We start from the raw sequence: 20,452 nt of genomic DNA on the forward strand, positions 1-20,452 counted from the left end.
AGGATGTACTGAAGGAAGGAGGCCGAGGTGAGATACCCACATGTGCTCGGTGGACACCTGGTTGAGGCTGTGCGCCAGCTGGGACACAAGAGTGTCGTCCCGCCGGGACAGCAGACAGCTGACCTCCTCTGCGATCCTCCCATTATACAGCAGGCTCTTAGTGGTGGTGACAGGTAGAGGGGAAGGGAGAGGCAGCTGATTTAACACTGAGAAATAAACACACACAAAAATGAGTTATTCCTTATCACAAAAGGAGGCGTGAAATATTTCACTAATTTCTTCAGGACTTCCTGTTTTGATCCAGTCACAAAAAAATGATTGCCTGTTCAAATCAAGTTCAAGCCCTATCAATATGAAAGGTATGAACAGACATTTAATCAACATCTTCGATAACCAATCAAAAGAGCATATTCTTCAGTATATACCATCTGGATGAATATTTACACTTTTGAAGGTACACCAAGAAATGTTCACACCCAAAGAGAAATCAATAGTACTTAATTCGATAAATTTGTTTATCTGTGTACTACAAAAATTTTTTTATTCTAAATAAGGATGGTCTCCCTCTTATGGTGGCCACCATGTTCAAGTCAAATGATGAGCTGAACACTATGAACTCTGTCCTGATAGCACTCGATTATCTAATAATTTCAGTTATAAAAGTTATAAGTCATAATTATTAAATAATTAACATTACATTTCTAAAAGCATCTTTAAGAGACACAGCGTGCATAAATAATTAGTTAAGGAAGGTTTGTTATACAAGTTCAGGTACCAAGCATTTGTGCAACTTACGGTCAGTGAGGCTTGCGATCCCAGCGAGAGTGGTGATAGGAACATGAGGCATATCCCCATTCATGCTGAAGAAGGGCAGGGAGCTCGCGTGGATGCACAGGTCGCTCAGTGTCGCTGCTCACTGATCCACCTTTACATCTTTTGCTGTAAGAGAAAGAAAAGGACAAAATGGCATAATTATCAGGTTCAGTACTTGAAGACTTTCTTTGCTGACATATGGAAACAATAGCACAGTACTGCAATTAAAACACCCTTAGAATTGCTTCATTCAAATGCTTTAATGCTACAAAAATATAGACAAGGAAAGCAAGGAAACCAGAAACCAGAACAAATCAAGTTATTACATTAATTTTGCTTTTATTCATTAATATGATCAAAAGTGACAATCTTACACAGCATTTACATTTTGCTGTCCTTTTGAACCTTCTATTCATGAAAGAATTCTGAAAACTGTTTCCACAAAAATATTAAGCAGTACAACTGTTTTCAACATTGATAATCAAAAGAAATGTTTTTGAGCAGCAAATCATCATATTAGAATGATTTCTGAAGGATCATGTGACACTGAAGACTGGAGTAATTATGCTGAAAATTCAGGTTTGCATCACAGGAATAGATTTTAAAATGTATTCAAATAGAAAACAGTTATTTTAAATTGTAATAATATTTAATAATATTACTGCTTGTACTGTATTACTGATCAAATATATGCAGACTTTGTGAGTATAAGACTACGTTTAAAGGGTCATATGATGCTATTTCAAGTTTTCCTTTCTCTTTGGAATGTTTCAAGCTGATTGTGCATAGATACGATCCCTGAAGTTGCAAAGACTAAAGTCTCAAAACCAAAGAGATATTCTTTATCAAAGTTAAGACTCTGCCACGCCCCCCTAAAACGGCTCATTCTAACACGCCCCCACATATCTACCTCACTATGTGGAAATATTAGCATAATGCCGCCCAAATGTTCACGCAAAGAAAGAAGGCGTGGTTTCAGTAACCGCAGTTACTGTTGATGCAGCCATGTCAGAGAGACGCTGTGTGTTTCTAGGCGAAAGCAAAAGCACTTTATTTGGCCTTCCGAAAGATTCATCTCCATAATAGTGATGAAAACTTTGCAAACACCACATTTTTCCTCATAACATGATTACTAGTTCAACATAACTTTTTATTTAATACTTAAATTAAAACTTTTTTTAATAAACATGACACTGATGGCAAGCACTGACATCTGGAAATCTGAAATTTAAAACGTGGAAATATTAAAAGAGGTAACTATCTATAAAATAAATAATGGAGCCACAAAACAAAAACCTTAATTTTAAACTTACCATATGGCATTATGCACAGAACAAAAGAGGCACCAAGCAAGACCAAAACTACACGCGCATCTGCTCATCAAATGGGCTTTATTTTGTAGTTGCCCCTCCCCCTATGCTTCTATAACTGCCTCCACTCCTCTAGGAGGGTTTCCCATCAGGCAGTGGGACAGGCTGCAGGAGATACAGTCCTGCTGAAACAGAAAGGTCTTCCCCAGATGGTTGCAACTAATTTGGAAGAACATAGAGTTTGGCTTCAGCTGCTCAAGAGCCAATCGTTTCCTCTAGAAAACCACCAGAGTCTCAGTGAGACTCCAACATCAATTTCAAAACATAAAAGACGTGCCACTGCCTGTGGATGCCCCGCGCTTTACTGCCATAAGAGCAACTGGAAGCAGTGGAATGGAGGAAACATTCAGAAAATACAACTAATAAGAAAAAATTACTTGAGATGAATTGCAAAATTTTTTTTACATTTCAGTTGGTAATGGCCTATGTAAGAACAAGAACAAACTGACCAATATAGTTTTCTTTTTCTAGACTACAACCATTATTGATTATTTTTAAATGTTTAACAAACGATATTCAGGCTAATTTTTAATTTCCTCTTGACTACGATATATTATTATTATTATTATTATTAATAATAATAACAACAATAACAAAATACTTCTCATTTGTATCATATTTTATTCATTATATACTTTGTAAATATTTTATTATTATTAAAAATAATAATTATTATTATTATAACTACATTAATAATATAATTATCAATTAATAAAATTTAATTCAAACAAATTTTTATAATATGTACATTATGTAAAGAATTAGTAGTAGTAGTAGTAGTAATATGCAATAATATATTATTCTTATTATTATTGTTGTTGTGCACAAATGTTTTGCAATCGAAAAAGAATTAATGAATATTATTATTTACATTTAGAGATTTGGAGAATCTGCAATTTTAGTTAATTTCTTGAAAAGAACCTTTAGCATTCGAGAACATCAGGTACGATTTTATATAGACAGTACGTCTAAGAACTTGCAGAATAATCCACTAATTCGACAGGTGGTTCTGGCAGGCGGTAATCTCTAATTGAGGGACACAATCATATAATATTTAGACCATATTTACACAACAGCAAATAAAAAAGGACCCATACATTGTGTAACAAATTCACACGTGCATGAGGAGACACAGCTTCATAAACAGTTTTGGACTACATAGGCTGGTATATAAACCCATATAGCTCAAACTTGGGCCACTGAATAAAAACAGTTCCTGAGCAGTTCTCTCTATCTCTCTCTCTATATATATATATATATATATATATATATAATTTGGGTGACTCATCATGGTGCCTTACTGACGGACTAGACAACAGTGCAATAGTGCAACAAAACCAGGAAAAGTGCTATTTCTTATTACACAAAAATGTATTCAAGTAAAAATGAAAGACGGCAGGAAAAAATATACCACAAAAGCATCAAATTATGGTGAACTGGCAAGTCATTTAAAAACACTACATTTCAGCTCAGGACAAGCTTTATCATGTCTGTTAATTTATTAAAGGTAAATATATTAATATAGGTCTCCTATGTGAAATCTCATTCCCAGATTACAGCCACAGCTCAATGTTTCTCCAGCACCAGCTGCTCCAATAAAACACCACAGCAATTTAAACCAACAAATCTGACAGTTTTGACATAATTGTGAGCGATTTCAACTGTAATCCCTTCTCTGAATCTACCGTTATGAAGACAGAATCTTTTCAACAGACAGAGAACTTTAAATTTATATTTGGTTTTTGATTTGTGCATGTTTTGGATAAGAACTACTAAAGCTAACTGAATCCATGCAGCATTTCATTCATTCATTCAGTCATAAATCTTTCAAACCCAAACTGCATTTTTAAATCAATAAAGCCTCAATATTCTGTTTTAAAATATATAAAATATTTAAAATAAATGTAATTTCTATAAAAATAACAGTTTAGATACGAGTTACTGAAAGTTTTTGTTTATAAAAGACTGATAATTCTGTTCTTTATAAACATCTATTACTGTCATAAATATTCAGAGTTTGGGCATTATAAATGTTTACAATTTTTGTGTAAGCTATTACTAATCTCACCATGACTTTAATTAATTCATATATGCTTTAACAAACCTTTATATTCAGAGATAATTGACAGTAAACGATCATCGAAACTCATTTCATATTTGCCTTAGTAAATAAAGCATATTGAGCTGCAGGTAAAGCCCTTCAGATTCCAATAATTCATTTATATTCCCTTCACACAGCCAGCTAGTTATGAATATTTGGATAATTATTCTGCCAAAACCATGACTGATAGATATCCGATTATAGATTTTCTCAGATTAATTATTAAAGGCCAGTATTATTCAATATAAGAGTGCATTGTTTGCTCTTTACTTTGACAGATTCTCAAAGGTTTGCTCTAATTAGATGTTGTGGATCTCATTAATCAAACTATTCTGATGTTTCATAAGTTCAGTTTTAAGAGGGGAGAATTGTTTACTGGATAGTTTTGGATAGTTAATTAATCAGGTTTGCTATCTAATCTTGATGGTTATGGTATTGCTTACTGAGATCAATGGTAAATAAGGCATGAGTTGTGTTTATTCTGACAGACCGCGAATGAGAATTCCTTAATATGATTGTTGTTTATACTCTGATGGCTAATAAGTTTTCCTCGAATATGAAAGTATTGTTTAATCTAATTTCTAGTTAATAAGGATTGTTCTGATATGATTTTGTGTACTCTGACAGATGCTGAAAACGGTTTTACTCTAAAAGCACAGTACTGTTTACTCTGATGGAAGGTGAATGAGGTTTACTCTGAGAGGACAGTATTGTTTACTCTGGTCTGCGGAGCTGCAGGCCTGTATAGCTCCTATCTCCGGGCTTAAGGTTCAGCTGCACACCTGCATCTCCAGATGAGCCCCCTGAACCGGTTGAGTCTTTTTTACCGGCCAGGTTTGGCCTTTACGTTCGCGAACCATCCGAACCGCGGATTCGCTTGCGGGCCCGCACCGAGCTAACGCGTATGCTAACACTGAGCGAGGGCTGCACAACACCGATAACCTTTAGGAAAGTCCAAAGCACGTCCCACCCCGACACCGGGCTACTCTGTTTTCCCGCTCGGAACCAGCGAAACGGGTCCGGCGCATTTACCTGAGGCTCTGTTGTTGGAAGGTGAAGGTGGAGGGGTTCGGGCTCGCTGTGTCCCTCTCACAACAATAATCCGGGTCGCACCGCTTCCTCTCACTGCAAACATGAAGACGGACGGGCGGCGGTCATTCTTCTCGCAGGCGCCCGCGGAAGCTCGCACTTTACTCCGGACGATGGCAGAAAGGATTCGGTGCCGAAAGGCTCCTGGGCGCTCATAAAAGAATCCACACAGACTCTCTCTCTCGCAGAACAAAATGCCGACCGGAAGCACTGCAGCAGGAATGACTCCCTCCACCGGCGCCGAACCAACCAGCAGCGACCCGCCGATTTCCGCTGCCTGCTCTCCTCCCCTTCCCTCCTTCTTCCATCCCCTGCTTCCCATCCTCTCCTCTATCATCCTCCACACTGCTTTCCTCTCCCTCCTATCTTCTTCTCTACTCATTCACACTTTTGCTTTCTAATAGTACAGTAATTCAAACGTCTGAGACGTGTGTTCATTAAATGTGTACAAATAACGTGAAGGCTTAAAAGGAAAGTACACGTTTTCATTTAAGACAAAACACTACAGCAAAAACATTGTTTTTTTCACACACTGATCAATTTTGGGGTTTTGGGCTATTTTGCTTCCATAACAATCAGAGTAGTGGAAAGCAAACATCAAAAATACACATTTAAGTGTTTATTTTATTAATTTTTAGTTTAATTAATTTTATTAAAGGGGTCATATGATGCAATTTCAAAATTTCCTTTCTCTTTGGATTGTTACAAGCTGTTCGTGCATAGGATCCCTAAAGTTGCAAAGACTAAAGTCTCAAACCCAAAGAGATATTCTTTATAAAAGTTAAGACTTGTCCACGCCTACCTAAAACGCCTAGTTTAAACACGCCCCCACATGTCTACGTCAAGATGTGGGAAGATTTGCATAACGCTGCCCAAATGTTCACGCAAAGAAAGAAGGTGTAACTTTTATTCTCGCTGCAGTATTGTTGTTGCCGCCTCTACCATGTCATGGAGACGCTGTGTGTTTCGTTGGGAAAGCGAAACTACTTTGTTTGGCCTTCCAAAAGAGGACGATATCCGCTTCGTCATGCCTAGAGCAATACATCAATTTTGCGTTGTGGATTGCCGGATCGGCTTTCACCGTGGACGAAGTGTAGTCCAGCCCGGGGTTGTCACATGTGGTTGCCGCAAGCCCTCCGGCCGCTCCTTCGTCGAATCCGCTGGCCGCGCCGTTCTCAAGTCCGCCTTGTGTGATGCTGTGTGTTTCGTTGTGAAAGTGAAACTACTTTGTTTGGTCTTCCAAAAGAGGACACAACTAGAAATCCGTGGTTAAGTTGTATTTACAACACTGTTCCAGAACAGTTCAAACCAAATGTTCAGATGTGTGCAGCACATTTTATGGAGGACTGTTTCCTGAACCTGCAGAGTAGCCTACAATGCCGTCTGTGCACAAAGGCTGTTTCTATAAAGTGGGGCAGTTCCAGCTTTGCAAGGACAGTCTGGCGCTTCTGACTCGCAGCCTGTAAGTACTTTTTTATATTTAAAGAATTTGCCACTGATGATTAAAACGTGAGTTTTGGGCAGTGTAGAGTAGCGCTTGTTGTTTGTCATTTCTCCAATCACAAATGCACATGGTTTTATGTTTACGCGGCGCGATGCAACGCAACGTGTAAAAAGACAGTATAAGTCATTATAATCAATAATTATGTCCCCACTGGAAGCAACAAATGCCTTGTTTGTAATGGGTTTTATTGGTGTTGTCTCGTTGCTCTGGGACAAGGCATCACAATATGGTAAGGGCCGTAACATTTCCGTCACTCGCTTGAGGTATCCGGCCAATCACAACACACTGGATAGCTGGCCAATCACAGCACACTTCGCTTTTCAGACCGATGAGCTTTGTAAATAGAGGAGCAACAATAATGTACATTATGTGGAAAATAATGTTTTTTTTTTACCTTAAACCGCATAAACACATTGCATTACACCAAATACACAACATAATGTTCTGTTTTAATGTCCCTTTAATGTAGATTTCAATTTTTTTCTCATGCATTGAGCCCATTTAACCTGGGTTTATGTAAATGTTTAGATTTCTCTTCTGGAAATGTATGCAATTTAGTGCTTTTTAATTGGATAATGCATATTTAAATATAACATTTCAGAAAACTTGTAATTCAAATTTTATTTATGTATTGCAATTAATCAACTGGGGATATGGTGATATCTCTTAGTACAAATTTTAACCCTACTCATCTGTCTTGCGTTGACTTGTAAAATTACTATCAGAAAATTGATTTACTTATTAAAATCTGATTAGTATTATTATTATTACTATTATTATTATTATTTAATGAACGTAGATATTAAACGATATGAATATTCAACCAAGGTATTTGTTCATGCTGGTATATGCATCTGGATACGAGCTCAATTGCACCCTCTTACGGTACTAAACTAATAATGGCCGTTATTTTAGGCATAATAGGGGACAGTTGTCACACTGTAACTCCGGTATAGACCTTTTTATACAGTCTATGGTATAGACACATACCTTAAACTCGTGACTATTAAACATTTGCACCTGGAAAATCTATGTAGTTCATTGAACATCTATTGACCTTTTGTGATAACGTGCCCTAACATCAAAACGTGCATTCACACCGTAACAAACTGTCACTATGGAACCTGCAATTAAATCATATTTATTTGGCTTTTTAGCCAAATTTAAACAGCAAAACGAGTATTAAACAGTTAAACTGTGAAAAAAAGGAAATTAACAAAAATAGAAAGCCACTGGCCAACAATTAGCATAAACTGTTTGCATTTATATTTGTCTTGAGGACAGAATTCTCAAATAATATTCTAATATAGGTTTTGAACTTCTTTCTTTTAAAAGAAAGAAAAAGAAAAGAAAGAAAATATGTAATATATATATATATATATATATATTACAATAAAGAATGAAAAAGAAAAGAAAGAAAACATGTTCTTTAAGCTATCATTACAGTGACATCCACACTTTTCCCTAAACTATAGCAAATATGTTCTTTCATTATTGTTTTAATAACAATGCGGTGCATAATGCATTCAGCCAATTTAGACAGTACAGTAGACTCTATTGTAATGGAGCTTTTGTCGCCTGAAGAAAGCCATTGTCCACTAGATGGCAGCATATGCTAATTTTTAATGATCCAATAGGTTAGAAGTTTGTTTCTTATGGTGTGAAGTATAGGTTTATTTACCATTTTTTACATTTCCTTTATTTGTAGAAACTATTTATCCAAGCTTTTCTTGCCATCTTTAATAAATATATGTGAATATATTAATCATATCCCACATTCTATTAATTAATTCTCCAATATCAAAGCAGAGTTTGTTAAAAACTACTCATTTATAATTAAAGGAGACATATTATGCCCCTTTTTACAATATGTAATATAAGTCTCTGGTGTCCCCAGAACGTGTCTGTGAAATTTCAGCTCAAAATACTCAACAGATCATTTATTATTTCATTTTGAAAATGCCTAGTTTGAATGGAAGCAGAAACACGCTGTTTTTCGTGCCTGTCTCTTTAAATGCAAATGAGCTGCTGCTCCCTGCCCTTTTTCCAGAATAGAGCTGCACCATTACAGCTCGTACCTGGTAAAAAAAAAACATCTGTTTTGATTCTGATTATCATGTTTATCGAGCTGAAATCGTGCGTTTGAAACCATATGAGTTTAAACTTCTGATATACAGTTTTCTGAGCGCACACATCCGAAGCACACGGACAGAAAGCTGCTGTCACAGCATGTGAGTACTAAACTAAGTTCTCATTCACACACAAGTTTACAATAAAAACACACAAGTTACAAAAAACAGGCGGTTATGTCTGTGAAGGTAAACAGCTGGGAAATAAATCACATGTTTATTTTAGATCTGTGTGGCAGCAGAAATAAACATTAAATAAATCAATAAATCCACTGCTCTCTTGTCTCCTCTGAGGCTGGGACTGTAAATAGTGTCCTGTGCTCGTCTGTGCAGCCAAAGATAGAACAGTTAGCATGTTTTGCTCAAACTTTCGCCATGGCATTAGAACTGGTACACCGTTGTCGCTTGCGGAAACACAATGACGGTGCCATGGGTGGAAGTTTACAGATTAAGGGGCGTTAATATTATAATGAGATCCCTTTGCCACGTCACCAAGGGAGCGAAATCAGACGCGCTCGTTTTCTCAGACGCTTGCAGAAAAAGGCTTACCAAAACAAAGTGATTGGGTTAATCTTTTTCACGTTTCCTTGGTTGGTAGATGCACCGGGAACCTGATTATAGCACTTAAAACCTGGAAAAGTCAGATTTTCATGATATGTCACCTTTAAACAAAAAATCCCCACACAATGCATCGCCACTCTCAATTTAATTCAAAACTATATTTAACACACAACATCCGTATGCTCTTTATTCTATAGTTCTAATCACCCATTTTGCTTTTTGTGGACTTGACAGGAAATATACAGCAACATGGAAAAAATCTAAGCATTTAAAAAAAGGCAAACAAATTTAAGCTCACAGTTTCCAGCTGAGTACATGTGACTCCAACTTGTGTCTATAGCATGTTTTCAAAAAGATTTACAGTTTTTATAATGACTCAGTTCTGCATGTCATTGCAACCATTGAACTGGGAACATTCAGTCCATTTTCCTACAATTAATAATCAGTAGCAGCTACATATTATTTCTATTTATCATTAATGTTAGCAAATGGCAATAAAAGGGTCAGTGGATGAACTGTAGCAGAATAAAAAACAATTTAAAAAATCTCATAAACTCATAAGTATGTGTATGTTCATTTAGGATATATTGTGCGGGGCTGCTGAGAAAACTCCAATATCTGCTGTAGTAGCTGCTGAAACACTCAGTCTTCTCATACATAAAGATGTGTAAAGCAGCTTTCAAAGCTAAACATCATTTTCTCTTGATATTTACAGTTTGACATTTTATACTCCATTTTTAGATGATCACTCTCATATGTGGAGCCAAAAAGTTTTTAATCTGGCAATCCTGCCCATGTTATACTCAACTTGAGTGATGAATAATTGACTGATATTCATTTCTGCTTAAAAATCAGTCCTGTGTACATTCATGACCCTGTTCGTTTTAACACTCTTGAGGTTTAAATCTTGCTGCTCCTATTATATCCTGTGTGACGAATGCTGGTCACCAACATACCAATGCCTTCCACATAGATTCCCATTTCAGCTAATTATTAAAACAACGAAAAAGCAATACAAAAAATTATTATGATGTATTTTTGTCAAGGTAACACTCTCCTGCCAAATCAAATTAACAACTGGTATGACCTGGAGACAAAGCACAAGAACAAAATTACAGTAAAAGGTCAAAAGAAGTTTGAAAATGAAATATTCAAAAACAAAACTAAATATACATATACAATGGCCCCACAAAAATGTGGACACTTAAGCAACACTTCAATAATGTATGAATTTTACTGCATAGGTAACAAAATATCAAACCGAATGGCATCTGGAAGGTTTCTCAAAACTTACTTCACTTTTTAAATAATTTTTTTGTGAATGCATGTAGTCAAGTATAGTTCATATCCCTAATTACGAACATTATTCAAAATATGACAACCAGAAAGTGTCCAAATACTTTGTGTTTTGCTTAAATAGCATGCTTGTACTAGATTTCTTTCAAATAAATGCCATTTAGTTAGATATTTGCTAATTAAAAGTAATTCAATTCTTACAATTCTTAACATGTATTTTAAGTCTTCAAATATTTTTGGGGCCACTGTACATATATAAACGCAAGCACGCAAAAAATCCTTGGTTGGGGGTTGAATATGCAGCCTCTACATCTTGGTCTCGCTGTCTGGCGGTTTCTCGTTCTCATACTCGTTCTCCTGAGGGATCATCTGATAAGGTTTCTTCACTTCATTCTCCTCCAGGACTGAGCTCCCCAACTCCACATCGCTGTTCTGAAGCTCATCTTTGGACAGGAACTCTATGATTCCAGCTCCTATAGAGTCTCCCAGGACGTTAGTTGTTGTGCGAAGTCGATCCCTGTAAGTGCAAGGGAAAAGTGACGAAAGGAGGAAATTAAGAATCTATTTATTGAGACGGTAAATAGCGGCGATGCTTGTTTAGTTGTCAAAAAGTTTCCTACTTTCATCTCAGTTCTCATCCTAGTTTAAAAAGAGGCTCTTTTAGCTGTGTAACTTGCGGGGATCTATCTGGAATGATTAATTTGGCCAACCTAATTACGTTTCTATGTTAAAACCAATTGAATTACACGAAATTCACGAAAAAAAAATGGAGCAAGTCTCATGGGAACACATCAAAGTGTGTCACCTGGGTTGATAATGGGAAAAAAATGAAGGGAGTCCCAAATAAGAGGGAAGATAAAGTGCCAAACGCAGTCATTTTAATAAAATATGCTATTTTGTTTTGCCTTATTTCACAAAATACTTCAAGAAATATATTTGATATTGTTATTCGCTTGTAAACCAAATCAAATCAAGATTCTATAAATGGTCACTCACAGGAACCAATCAACTGCAATGATGAGGGTGATGTCATCGGTTGGGAGTCCGACAGAGGTCAGCACAATCACCATGGTGACCAGACCAGCCTGAGGGATTCCGGCCGCCCCGATACTTGCAGCAGTCGCTGTGATGCTGTATTATTAAAGAGAATATTAATCATACTCAGAAACTGAGAAAATTATCAGATAATTATTTATATTTCAAAATAACCCACCTAATGGTTAAGATCTGCCCAAAGTTCATTTCCATGTTGTTAACCTGGGCAATAAAGATGGCTGCCAGGGCTTCATACAGTGCTGTTCCATCCATGTTGATTGTTGCTCCAACAGGCAGCACAAATCGAGTCACTCGTTTGTCGACTTTGTTATTCTCCTCAAGGCATTTGAAGGTAACCGGAAGAGTGGCTGAGCTGGGAGATAAAAAAAATAAATATATGAACAAGTTAAATGAGAGCAAATTATTCCTGATTTCGGCAGCTTGACATTGTCTGACTTACCTGGAAGAGGTGCCGAGAGCCGTGATGAGGGCCTGCAGCAAACCCGTGATGAAGATGAAGGGGTTTTTCCGTGTGATGACGAAGTACAAAGTCGGTAGAATGATCATGCCATGTATCATGAGGCCAATTATTACTGTAATCGTATACATGCCGAGCTGACCGCCCATTTCAGTGATGTCATCCATCTCCACGATTTTTCCAGCAATCAGAAAGAGGATACCAATTGGTGCATACCTGGGAATAGGATATGATGTGTAAAGATACATTTACCTCCATTCAGGTTTGTTATTTCTGTTTTATTTTAAACTCGACTATCAAACAGTGGAAAAGAAACTGATTAAGGAGCAGGGATCTGCATCCAGAAGCATCACTTGTTAATAAAGTTTCCCAAAGGAGTTACACATGCAGATGGAAAAGGGGTCATGAAAAAGGGTCACACAACTATGATGAATTATGATGAATGTCTTTTTCTAAGTTACTTACATGGCAAGCAATGAAAATGTAGTCAATCTTGAGCTTGATTTTTGCTATTCTAAACAAAACAAGTCCTCTTCGTAAATGTAATTCCAAGAAATAAATACCAATGGATTGTAATAAATATTTATTATGTTTTTGAAATGATAAGGGTTCATATTTAAATACTATCATTGAAAAGTTTAAGGTGTGTAAGATTTTTTTTTTTTAAGTTTTTGAAAGAAGAGCTCACTAAGATTCCATTTATCTGATAAAAATACAGTAAAACAGTAATATTGTGAAATATTATTACATTTTAAAAATAACCATTTTCTATTTGAAGCAGCCATTACTCCAGTCTTCAGTGTCACATGATCCTTCAGAAATCATTCTAATATGGTGCTCAAGAAATATTTCTTATTATTATATTACAATATTATTATTGTTGAAAACATGTGTTCTGCTTAATATTTTTGAGAAAACCATGATACATTTCTTTTCAGGATAATATTTTTCAATATAATATTTTTCATTTTATTTGAGCCAAATTGTTTAAATTGCTATTGTTTAGGAAACACTTGATGTTAGGTTCACTCTTGAAGTTTATTGGAATTGGAAAACCCGCCCTAGGCTACATTAACACAGTTTTGAATCTACTTTACTTTTTAAAACAGTACTTTTTCTTTTTTTTAACTTTTTTTTCTGTTTGTGTGTCTGGAATCACTCACCACATAATAATAGCAACAAGTCGCATGATGGCCTCGTTGAGGGAGTCGAAGAAGTCTCTGAGAGCCTGTCCCTGTTCCTTCATATTCCCAATGATCAAGCCAAAGCACATTGAAAACACCACCAGCCCGAGGGCATTGACCCCATTGGTGGTGCCCGGGAGAGGGATCACTTCCTCTTGGGCAATCTCCTGGGTGGCGTTAGTTAGGTTGAATATCGAATCGTTCACGATCATCTTCACGTGAATGATCCTCTTGCTATATTGGGTCTTGAACTACAGGAGGAAGAAGGGAAGTAGTTTTTAAAATGAGCAAGAATCTGATCAATTTGAAATGGCCAGTTGGCCATGTTCATGATCCAGTTCAGAGGGGAAGTCATGGCCTAATGGTTAGAGAGTTGGACTCGTAACCCAAAGGTTGAGAGTTCGAGTCTCGTACCGGCAGGGATTGTAGGTGGGGGGTGTGAATGTACAGCGCTCTCTTCCACCTTCAATGCCACAACTGAGGTGCCCTTGAGGAAGTAAATGGCTGCCCACTGCTCCGGGGGTGTGTTCACTGCTGTGTGTGTGCACTTAGGATGGGTTAAATGCAGAGTACTAATTCCAAGTATGGGTAACCATAGTTAGCCTCATGTCACTTTCACTTTCATGTTATTCTGATGTAGGGATTTGGATTGCTAGAAACATTCTACAGAAAGACTCTTTTCAATATTTCTGAAATATGTTTTTTTTTTTTTTTAGATCTGGTTGACTACAGGGTGTCCCTGTGGAGTGTGTCCGGACAGACTGTGAGCCACTGTCAGACTCTTCAGTGTCATTGTCTGGCCATTTCTGTCCCATTATATCCGACTTGTTACAGCTCTGCCAAAGCTCTCAGCTGGTCCAAACACAGCTGTGGGTCGAACTCAAGCCAGACTCTCCAAATGCTAAATGGAAAATGTCTATTCCCTACACGCTATAAGTTGGGCCAGCAGGAGGAAAAATTAAATGTTGTCAAGACTTGTGAGCAGTATTGGTACGATTATAAATTCAAGGCCTCCCAGAAAAACATTTTGGATCCAAGAGTGATAAATGATCCGTTTTTATCCTTTCTTTTCCTATCAACAAGTCTCATCAAATCTAATGATAAACTGATTTCCTGCTGAACATGGAAACATATTAGAATTTCACCCCAAACTGCTCCTAAACTACTTAACCCTCAAAATATTATATATATATATATATATATATATATATATGAGAGTCTATCCATATAAATATGAATCTTTAATATTCAAATATTATTATTATTTTTTTTTTGTAATTAAATATTGGCAATTAAATGGTTAAAAATTAAGGAATGACTTTGAATAACCCAATAAAACAGCCTTTTTTAACTTCTGCTATGGTGCACCACACATTTTTGTAAATTGTTACCCTCAATAATAAATTATTTCCATTTTATATAAAATTGATAGTTTTTTTTCCTTTTTCTTTTTTTAATTTTAATTTTAATAAATTTTTTGCAAAGAAACAACATTGTGTGAGAGTGAAATAATTACAGAGCCATATTTAATATTTGAGAATTTTTTTTTAGATATTCTTGTGCCATTAATTCTTAAATTAAATTAAATTACATTACATTTTTAATTTTAGTAATGAAGATTTTAGCCAAGAAAATTATATCCTTTTTTTATCATTGCTTTCATAATGTGTGCAACAGAGAGATAGTATTTAATAAATCTTTATGATCTAGGAGGTAAATAAAAAAATGGAATTTTGAATAATAGGATCAAGTGAAAATCATTCTCACCTGTTGAGTGCAGGCCTGAACCAGATTAGGAGGAAACATGTTTCTGCAAAAGAGTGTATATAATGAATAAAGTCACTGGCTCATATCAGTATTTTGAAGTAACGGATGGACTACACCAGTCCATTACCTGATGAGGTCAAGGAAGGCATCAGCTGGGCTGACCTGCTCGATCTTCTGCTGTTTGGTGAATTCATCCTTTGAGCCTTTGCCCGGGTGGATAATCAGAACCATAATGATGCCGATAAACACTGCGATGAAAGTGGTGGTCATATAGTATATAACTGCACGCATGCCCATCTTTCCAGAGGCGCGACTGTCCAATGCTGCCATGCCTAGATAGAATTAATTAGAATTCAGAATTTTTTTCTGTGAGAATGAAACATAGATCAGGTCTTGTACCAATATTCTGATACATTCTAATATCTCACCAGAAATTTTACAAACATAAAGATTGGTGATGGTGAATAATGAAAGATACATGATTTAATCTTCATGTAGCTAAAAAGCACTATATCATTTGACTTTAAAAGTCTCTTAGGATTAATTGCAATCATTGTTGAAGTCAATTGAGCAAAAAGATTTCGACTTGCCAGAACAAATTAAGGTTTGAATTTTGAACGAGTCAGGGGTCTTTCTGCAGCCCTGATCCCCAGAGCAGAAAGAGAAAGCAGCTATTGTTCGGTCCTCTCGTATCCTACTGGGGGCCCAAACTTCAGCATCTTTTAAAGTTCAGTCTCTCACTTCACAATTCCCTCTGTTCATACTCTGTCTCTCTCGACCATACTTCTCTCTCTTGATCAGCATTCGTTCATCTCTCTTTCTCTCGGACAGGCCTGGGAAATTCCTCCACCTGCCCGTGTTTCAGCAGTCATGCCACCCTCTCTGTGTCTCCACAGCAACAGCAAACAGTCTCCCAATGCACTTGTGTCAAACTAAAGAAATGACTCATGTTGCGCAGTTACAAAGAAGTGAATAAACAAAACAGCCCCCCTCACACCCAAGTGTGCCACAATTACCGAATAAAATGCCCAACAAATATTAATAACAATTTAATTTAATTTCAATATTTCAATTTAATTAAATAATAACATCTGAATAATAATAATAATTATTATTATTACTAACCAATCAGAGTTTGCAGGTATATTTAAAGAAAATGAGTTTGAAGGAAGTGCTCTCATTCCTTTATGTGTGTGAAGTGAAGCAGCAGGGGTGGGTGGGGCTGAACTCGTCTTTATAACCTCTGCCTCATTCTCACTGCCACTTTTAATAGAAGCACAAAGAGGTCACTGTCTACAAACCTGAAAATGGAGCCCAGCGTAATGCTATGCTTCGCAGAGGCACAGTTGTAACACCTGTTTCCTTGAAAGTTGCTATTTTGATTGTTTGATGAGATCTGAACAAAAATCATTGCTGTTCTATCAACTTTATGTTAGGTCTTTTTGCGTCAGTAATTGTCTTATAAATATACATTGACTTTAATTCTGTGGCCCTTTCATTCTTGAGCTGCTTGTTTTTTGTGTTGGCATTAATTAGCAACTAATTTCCTTCCTTTCATCCTTCCTTTCATCCCTTTTCTCTTTCACATCTTATGGAATTATTTCAGCCACTCCCACAATTCCAAAATTCACGCCGCTCTCACGTTCTCATCTTATTAATGTCTTTGTTCCACTATGTCCTCGCATCACTGTTTTGTATTTTCCTTATAAACAGGACTGTCAGTAAAATTCACAGGGCCCGGGACAACATTTGTATAGTTGGGTCCCATCAGCCCAGACTCAATGAGCAGCTATACTATTGAAGATCTTATTGGGCTCTCTTAATTATATGGCTCTGGTTGCTCCGCCCCTTTTTCTTCTTTCCTTTCCATTAAGCGTAAAGATTTCTAGTTTACTTAAGTTAAGATCTAAGACTTAAGTTCCCGGTTTTTGTAGTATCTATCATTTCTATTATCATCGTAACATATTTGGTGCATTTCTGGCAAAAAAAATTAAAAATCTAAATATCATACCTGTAATCAAACTTGAGACTAGAAGGGGAAGCACTAACATCTGCAGCATACGCATCAATAGTTCACCAGGAAAGGAGAAATACTTCACTTCTCTGTATGACATCTTGTATGACCTCAGAGCAAAACCCATCATGATACCTGAAAAAAAAAAATAATAAAAAAATGTCAGATCCCTTTTTTGTCATAAATCAAAAGAAATCCAAAGGCTTTTTGGTGGTAGGTTTTACAGTAATCTGTGTCCTTGACCAAGACACTAACTTCAGGTTAGATGATATCTTTAGATGGTTAGAACAAACATTCATACTTGAAAACTTCCTGAGTAAATGTAATTTCACTAAACCAGGTGCACTGACCAAAGACCACGGCTCCAATGGTGAGGAGCACAAAAGCATTTCTTCTCAGAAAGCTCTTCACGTCATCTTTAGTGATGTCCTCCACTTTCTTCCTTGCCTTTAGGGAACGCAGGTGAATTCCCTCTCGGATCTGCTGCACGCGATTGCGTGACCGCGGCTTCTCCCCAGTGCTTTTGGTCATGCTGGCGGTGTCACTCAACACACTCAGATCAAGCTAGCTGGGCTGAACCGGTGACCCAAAAGAGACCCTACACAAGAAGATGAGACAATGAGACTAACTCCATCTAGCACACCCACTGATCTAAATCCCAAATCCTTGAGTTCAAATAGGAAAGACAGCTAAAATGACTGGAAACCCAAAATGCAGCCTAAACATGCAGTAATGATATTAATTGGAATTAACTTAATTGTAAGTATATTTTAAAATATGTGATATATGCAATTAAATTCCATGTAAATGAAAGTTTATTACTGAGATAAAAATACACACACACACACACACACACACACACACATATATATATATATAAATTTAATTCAGTACATGAAATTTACTAAATATGTCACTAAATAAATAAATGACTATATATATTTTCACACACACATGATTTAAATATATATGATACGCAATTATATTATGTAAATGAAATATTTTTATTACTGAGATAAAATTATATATAAATATTCAATTAAATTTTATATGCAATTAACTTACATTTGATATATGCAATTACATTTTATATGCAATTAAATCATAAATTATATATGCAATTACATTTCATGTAAATTTAAGCTTTTTTATTCTACAAATGAAAAATAAATGCATAAGACCTACAGCTATTTGATCTTGTAGCTTGTAGCTGAGGTTCAGCAATTCAGTGTGAACCACACAAATCTTTCTGTGCACTTTTTTTAAATGAAATACATAGGCCTTTTTTAGCTACAGACATCTTATTGTCTAACTGATTTCCAGGCAAATAGGGCTCAGCCACAAAAAAAAATAAAAATAAATCCTCAATAGCTACAAGTTGCTGAGAGAAGAAGAGCTGCTTACCTGCTTCCAGTGAGTTCTTGTGCTGAGAGATGCCCTGAGTGATCAGAGTTAGCCAGTCTGTGCTGGGAATTTAATAACCTTCCACCAGTAAGAAGTTCCTGATACTCAGGATCTCATAAGGGGAGGAGCTTGCTAACTCTAAATAGGACACTTCAAAGGGGGGCCCAATGGTGGTACATGATGGCATGGCAGGAAGGTTCTTGCTTGATTCTCACATTAAAATATATGAAACTGTTAGAATGCACAATCATTTAAAAATAGTTCATTTTCAAAGGCTAATTAACAAAGGCTAATTGCTAATTTTATACAAATACTTTCTTTGAAGGCACACGTGAGGTCAGCCTCAATCGTGTTTCTGTGAGATTCAATGCTAAGTGATCAGAACTCACATCGTGTTTCACATTTAATCCTGAGAGACGATTTCAATGGCTGAGAAGGGCGTGGAATAACGCTGCCCACCGCAGCCCTCCGCTCTCGGCAGGTCTTTGGACTATTCAGATGACACTCGTGATGGGACTTCCTGTGGGGTGAGAGTTGTTTCACACACTCACCTCTCCCACAGGCCCCACAAACAGAATGTTCCTCCTTCAGTGTGTGTGTGTATGTGTGTTTTTAATTGCTGAAAACTGGAACATACAGAAAATATCCATACAACACATAATATCACGACAATATCAGTAACAGAAGACATGTCAACAAACAAAAGAATACAATAAATAAATGATAATAATAAAAGAAATAGAATAATAATAAGAGGGCCATTATATTGCATACAAATTATCACACAAAGAGTCCAAAAGCAGAGCAAATTCTAACAGTCCTTATAGCTTTCTTATTAAGTACAATTTCCTTAAAAATGTATTTATTTTATTTTATTGGAAAATAAATATAAAAATAAGGTGACAAATATAAAAATATTTTTGACACGTTTTCCTTAAAAATATTTTTATTTTATTTTATTTTATATATAAATAAGGTCTATAAGATTTGTCAATGTTTTCGAAAGCAGTCTCTTATGTTCTCCAAGGCTGCATTTAATCACAAATACAGTAAAAACAGTAATATTGTCAAATATAATTACAGTTTAAAATAACATAAGTTTAAAATGTAAAATATTCCTGTGATGCAAAGTTGAATTTTCAGCATCTTTACTCCAGACTTCAGTGTCACATGATCCCTCAGAAATAATTCTAATATGCTGATTTGCTGCTTAATAATCATATTATTATTATTATCATGAAAACCATTGTGCTGCTTAATATTTTTGTGGAAATTGTGATAGCCTACATTTCTTTTCAGGATTTTTTAATGAATAGAAAGTTCATAAGAACAGCATTTATTTAAAACGTAATATTTTGCAACATTATAAATGTTAAATGAATTCAATGCATCTTTGATAAATAAAAGCATTCATTTCTACATAAAAGACATTTTATTGACCCCAAACTTTTTTAACGGTAGTGTAGTTGTTTGTGTAGTGCAATATTGTGTATTTTAGCAGGTCTGAAATGTTGAGTTGACCAATCAGCAAACGATCTGTTTTGTGATGCCATTTTTATTTGATTGCCCCATGATCCAGAGGCAAATGAAGGTTTTACATGAATCTACAGATGATCTCTCCAGGCCTGAGTTCATGTGAATTAAGTTTTGATGTAGGTCTCTGTCCTTTCTCAGAATAAGTTGGTCCTCTTCACTGGGTTCCTGGAA

At 36.1% G+C, this 20,452-nt stretch overlaps 2 protein-coding genes across 7 annotated transcripts in view; both read right to left on the bottom strand.

The window, feature by feature from the left end:
• Window positions 1-5,601, bottom strand: part of LOC107578119 (NIPBL cohesin loading factor) — a 28,948-nt gene extending 23,347 nt beyond the window's left edge. For 3 of the 6 annotated variants that reach the window (XM_016264133.1, XM_016264123.1, XM_016264127.1), the window contains exons 1-3: window positions 5,317-5,601; window positions 796-939; window positions 41-206 (exon numbers count right to left, since the gene is read on the bottom strand). In XM_016264133.1, coding sequence (XP_016119619.1) covers window positions 41-206; window positions 796-859 — 230 coding nt within the window. In that variant the 5' untranslated portion in view covers window positions 860-939; window positions 5,317-5,601. Of the gene's footprint in view, window positions 1-40; window positions 207-795; window positions 940-5,316 lie in introns of those variants that run through there. The other 3 variants (XM_016264116.1, XM_016264109.1, XM_016264139.1) reach the window with 2 other exon arrangements.
• Window positions 5,602-9,693: 4,092 nt separating this feature from the next.
• Window positions 9,694-18,831, bottom strand: LOC107578186 (excitatory amino acid transporter 1-like). Its single transcript, XM_016264170.1, has 10 exons — window positions 18,746-18,831; window positions 17,692-17,939; window positions 17,339-17,476; window positions 15,455-15,659; window positions 15,328-15,370; window positions 13,540-13,811; window positions 12,359-12,592; window positions 12,077-12,271; window positions 11,860-11,994; window positions 9,694-11,380 (listed from the first exon to the last, which is right to left on the bottom strand). The coding sequence occupies exons 2-10, from the start codon at window positions 17,870-17,872 to the stop codon at window positions 11,170-11,172; spliced, it is 1,614 nt and encodes a 537-aa protein (XP_016119656.1). The 5' UTR covers window positions 17,873-17,939; window positions 18,746-18,831; the 3' UTR covers window positions 9,694-11,169.
• Between the last annotated feature and the right edge of the window lie 1,621 nt (window positions 18,832-20,452).

The sequence above is a fragment of the Sinocyclocheilus grahami genome, unplaced genomic scaffold (assembly GCF_001515645.1).
Source record: "Sinocyclocheilus grahami isolate Dianchi unplaced genomic scaffold, SAMN03320097.WGS_v1.1 scaffold32.1, whole genome shotgun sequence".
Classification (NCBI taxonomy): domain Eukaryota; kingdom Metazoa; phylum Chordata; class Actinopteri; order Cypriniformes; family Cyprinidae; genus Sinocyclocheilus; species Sinocyclocheilus grahami.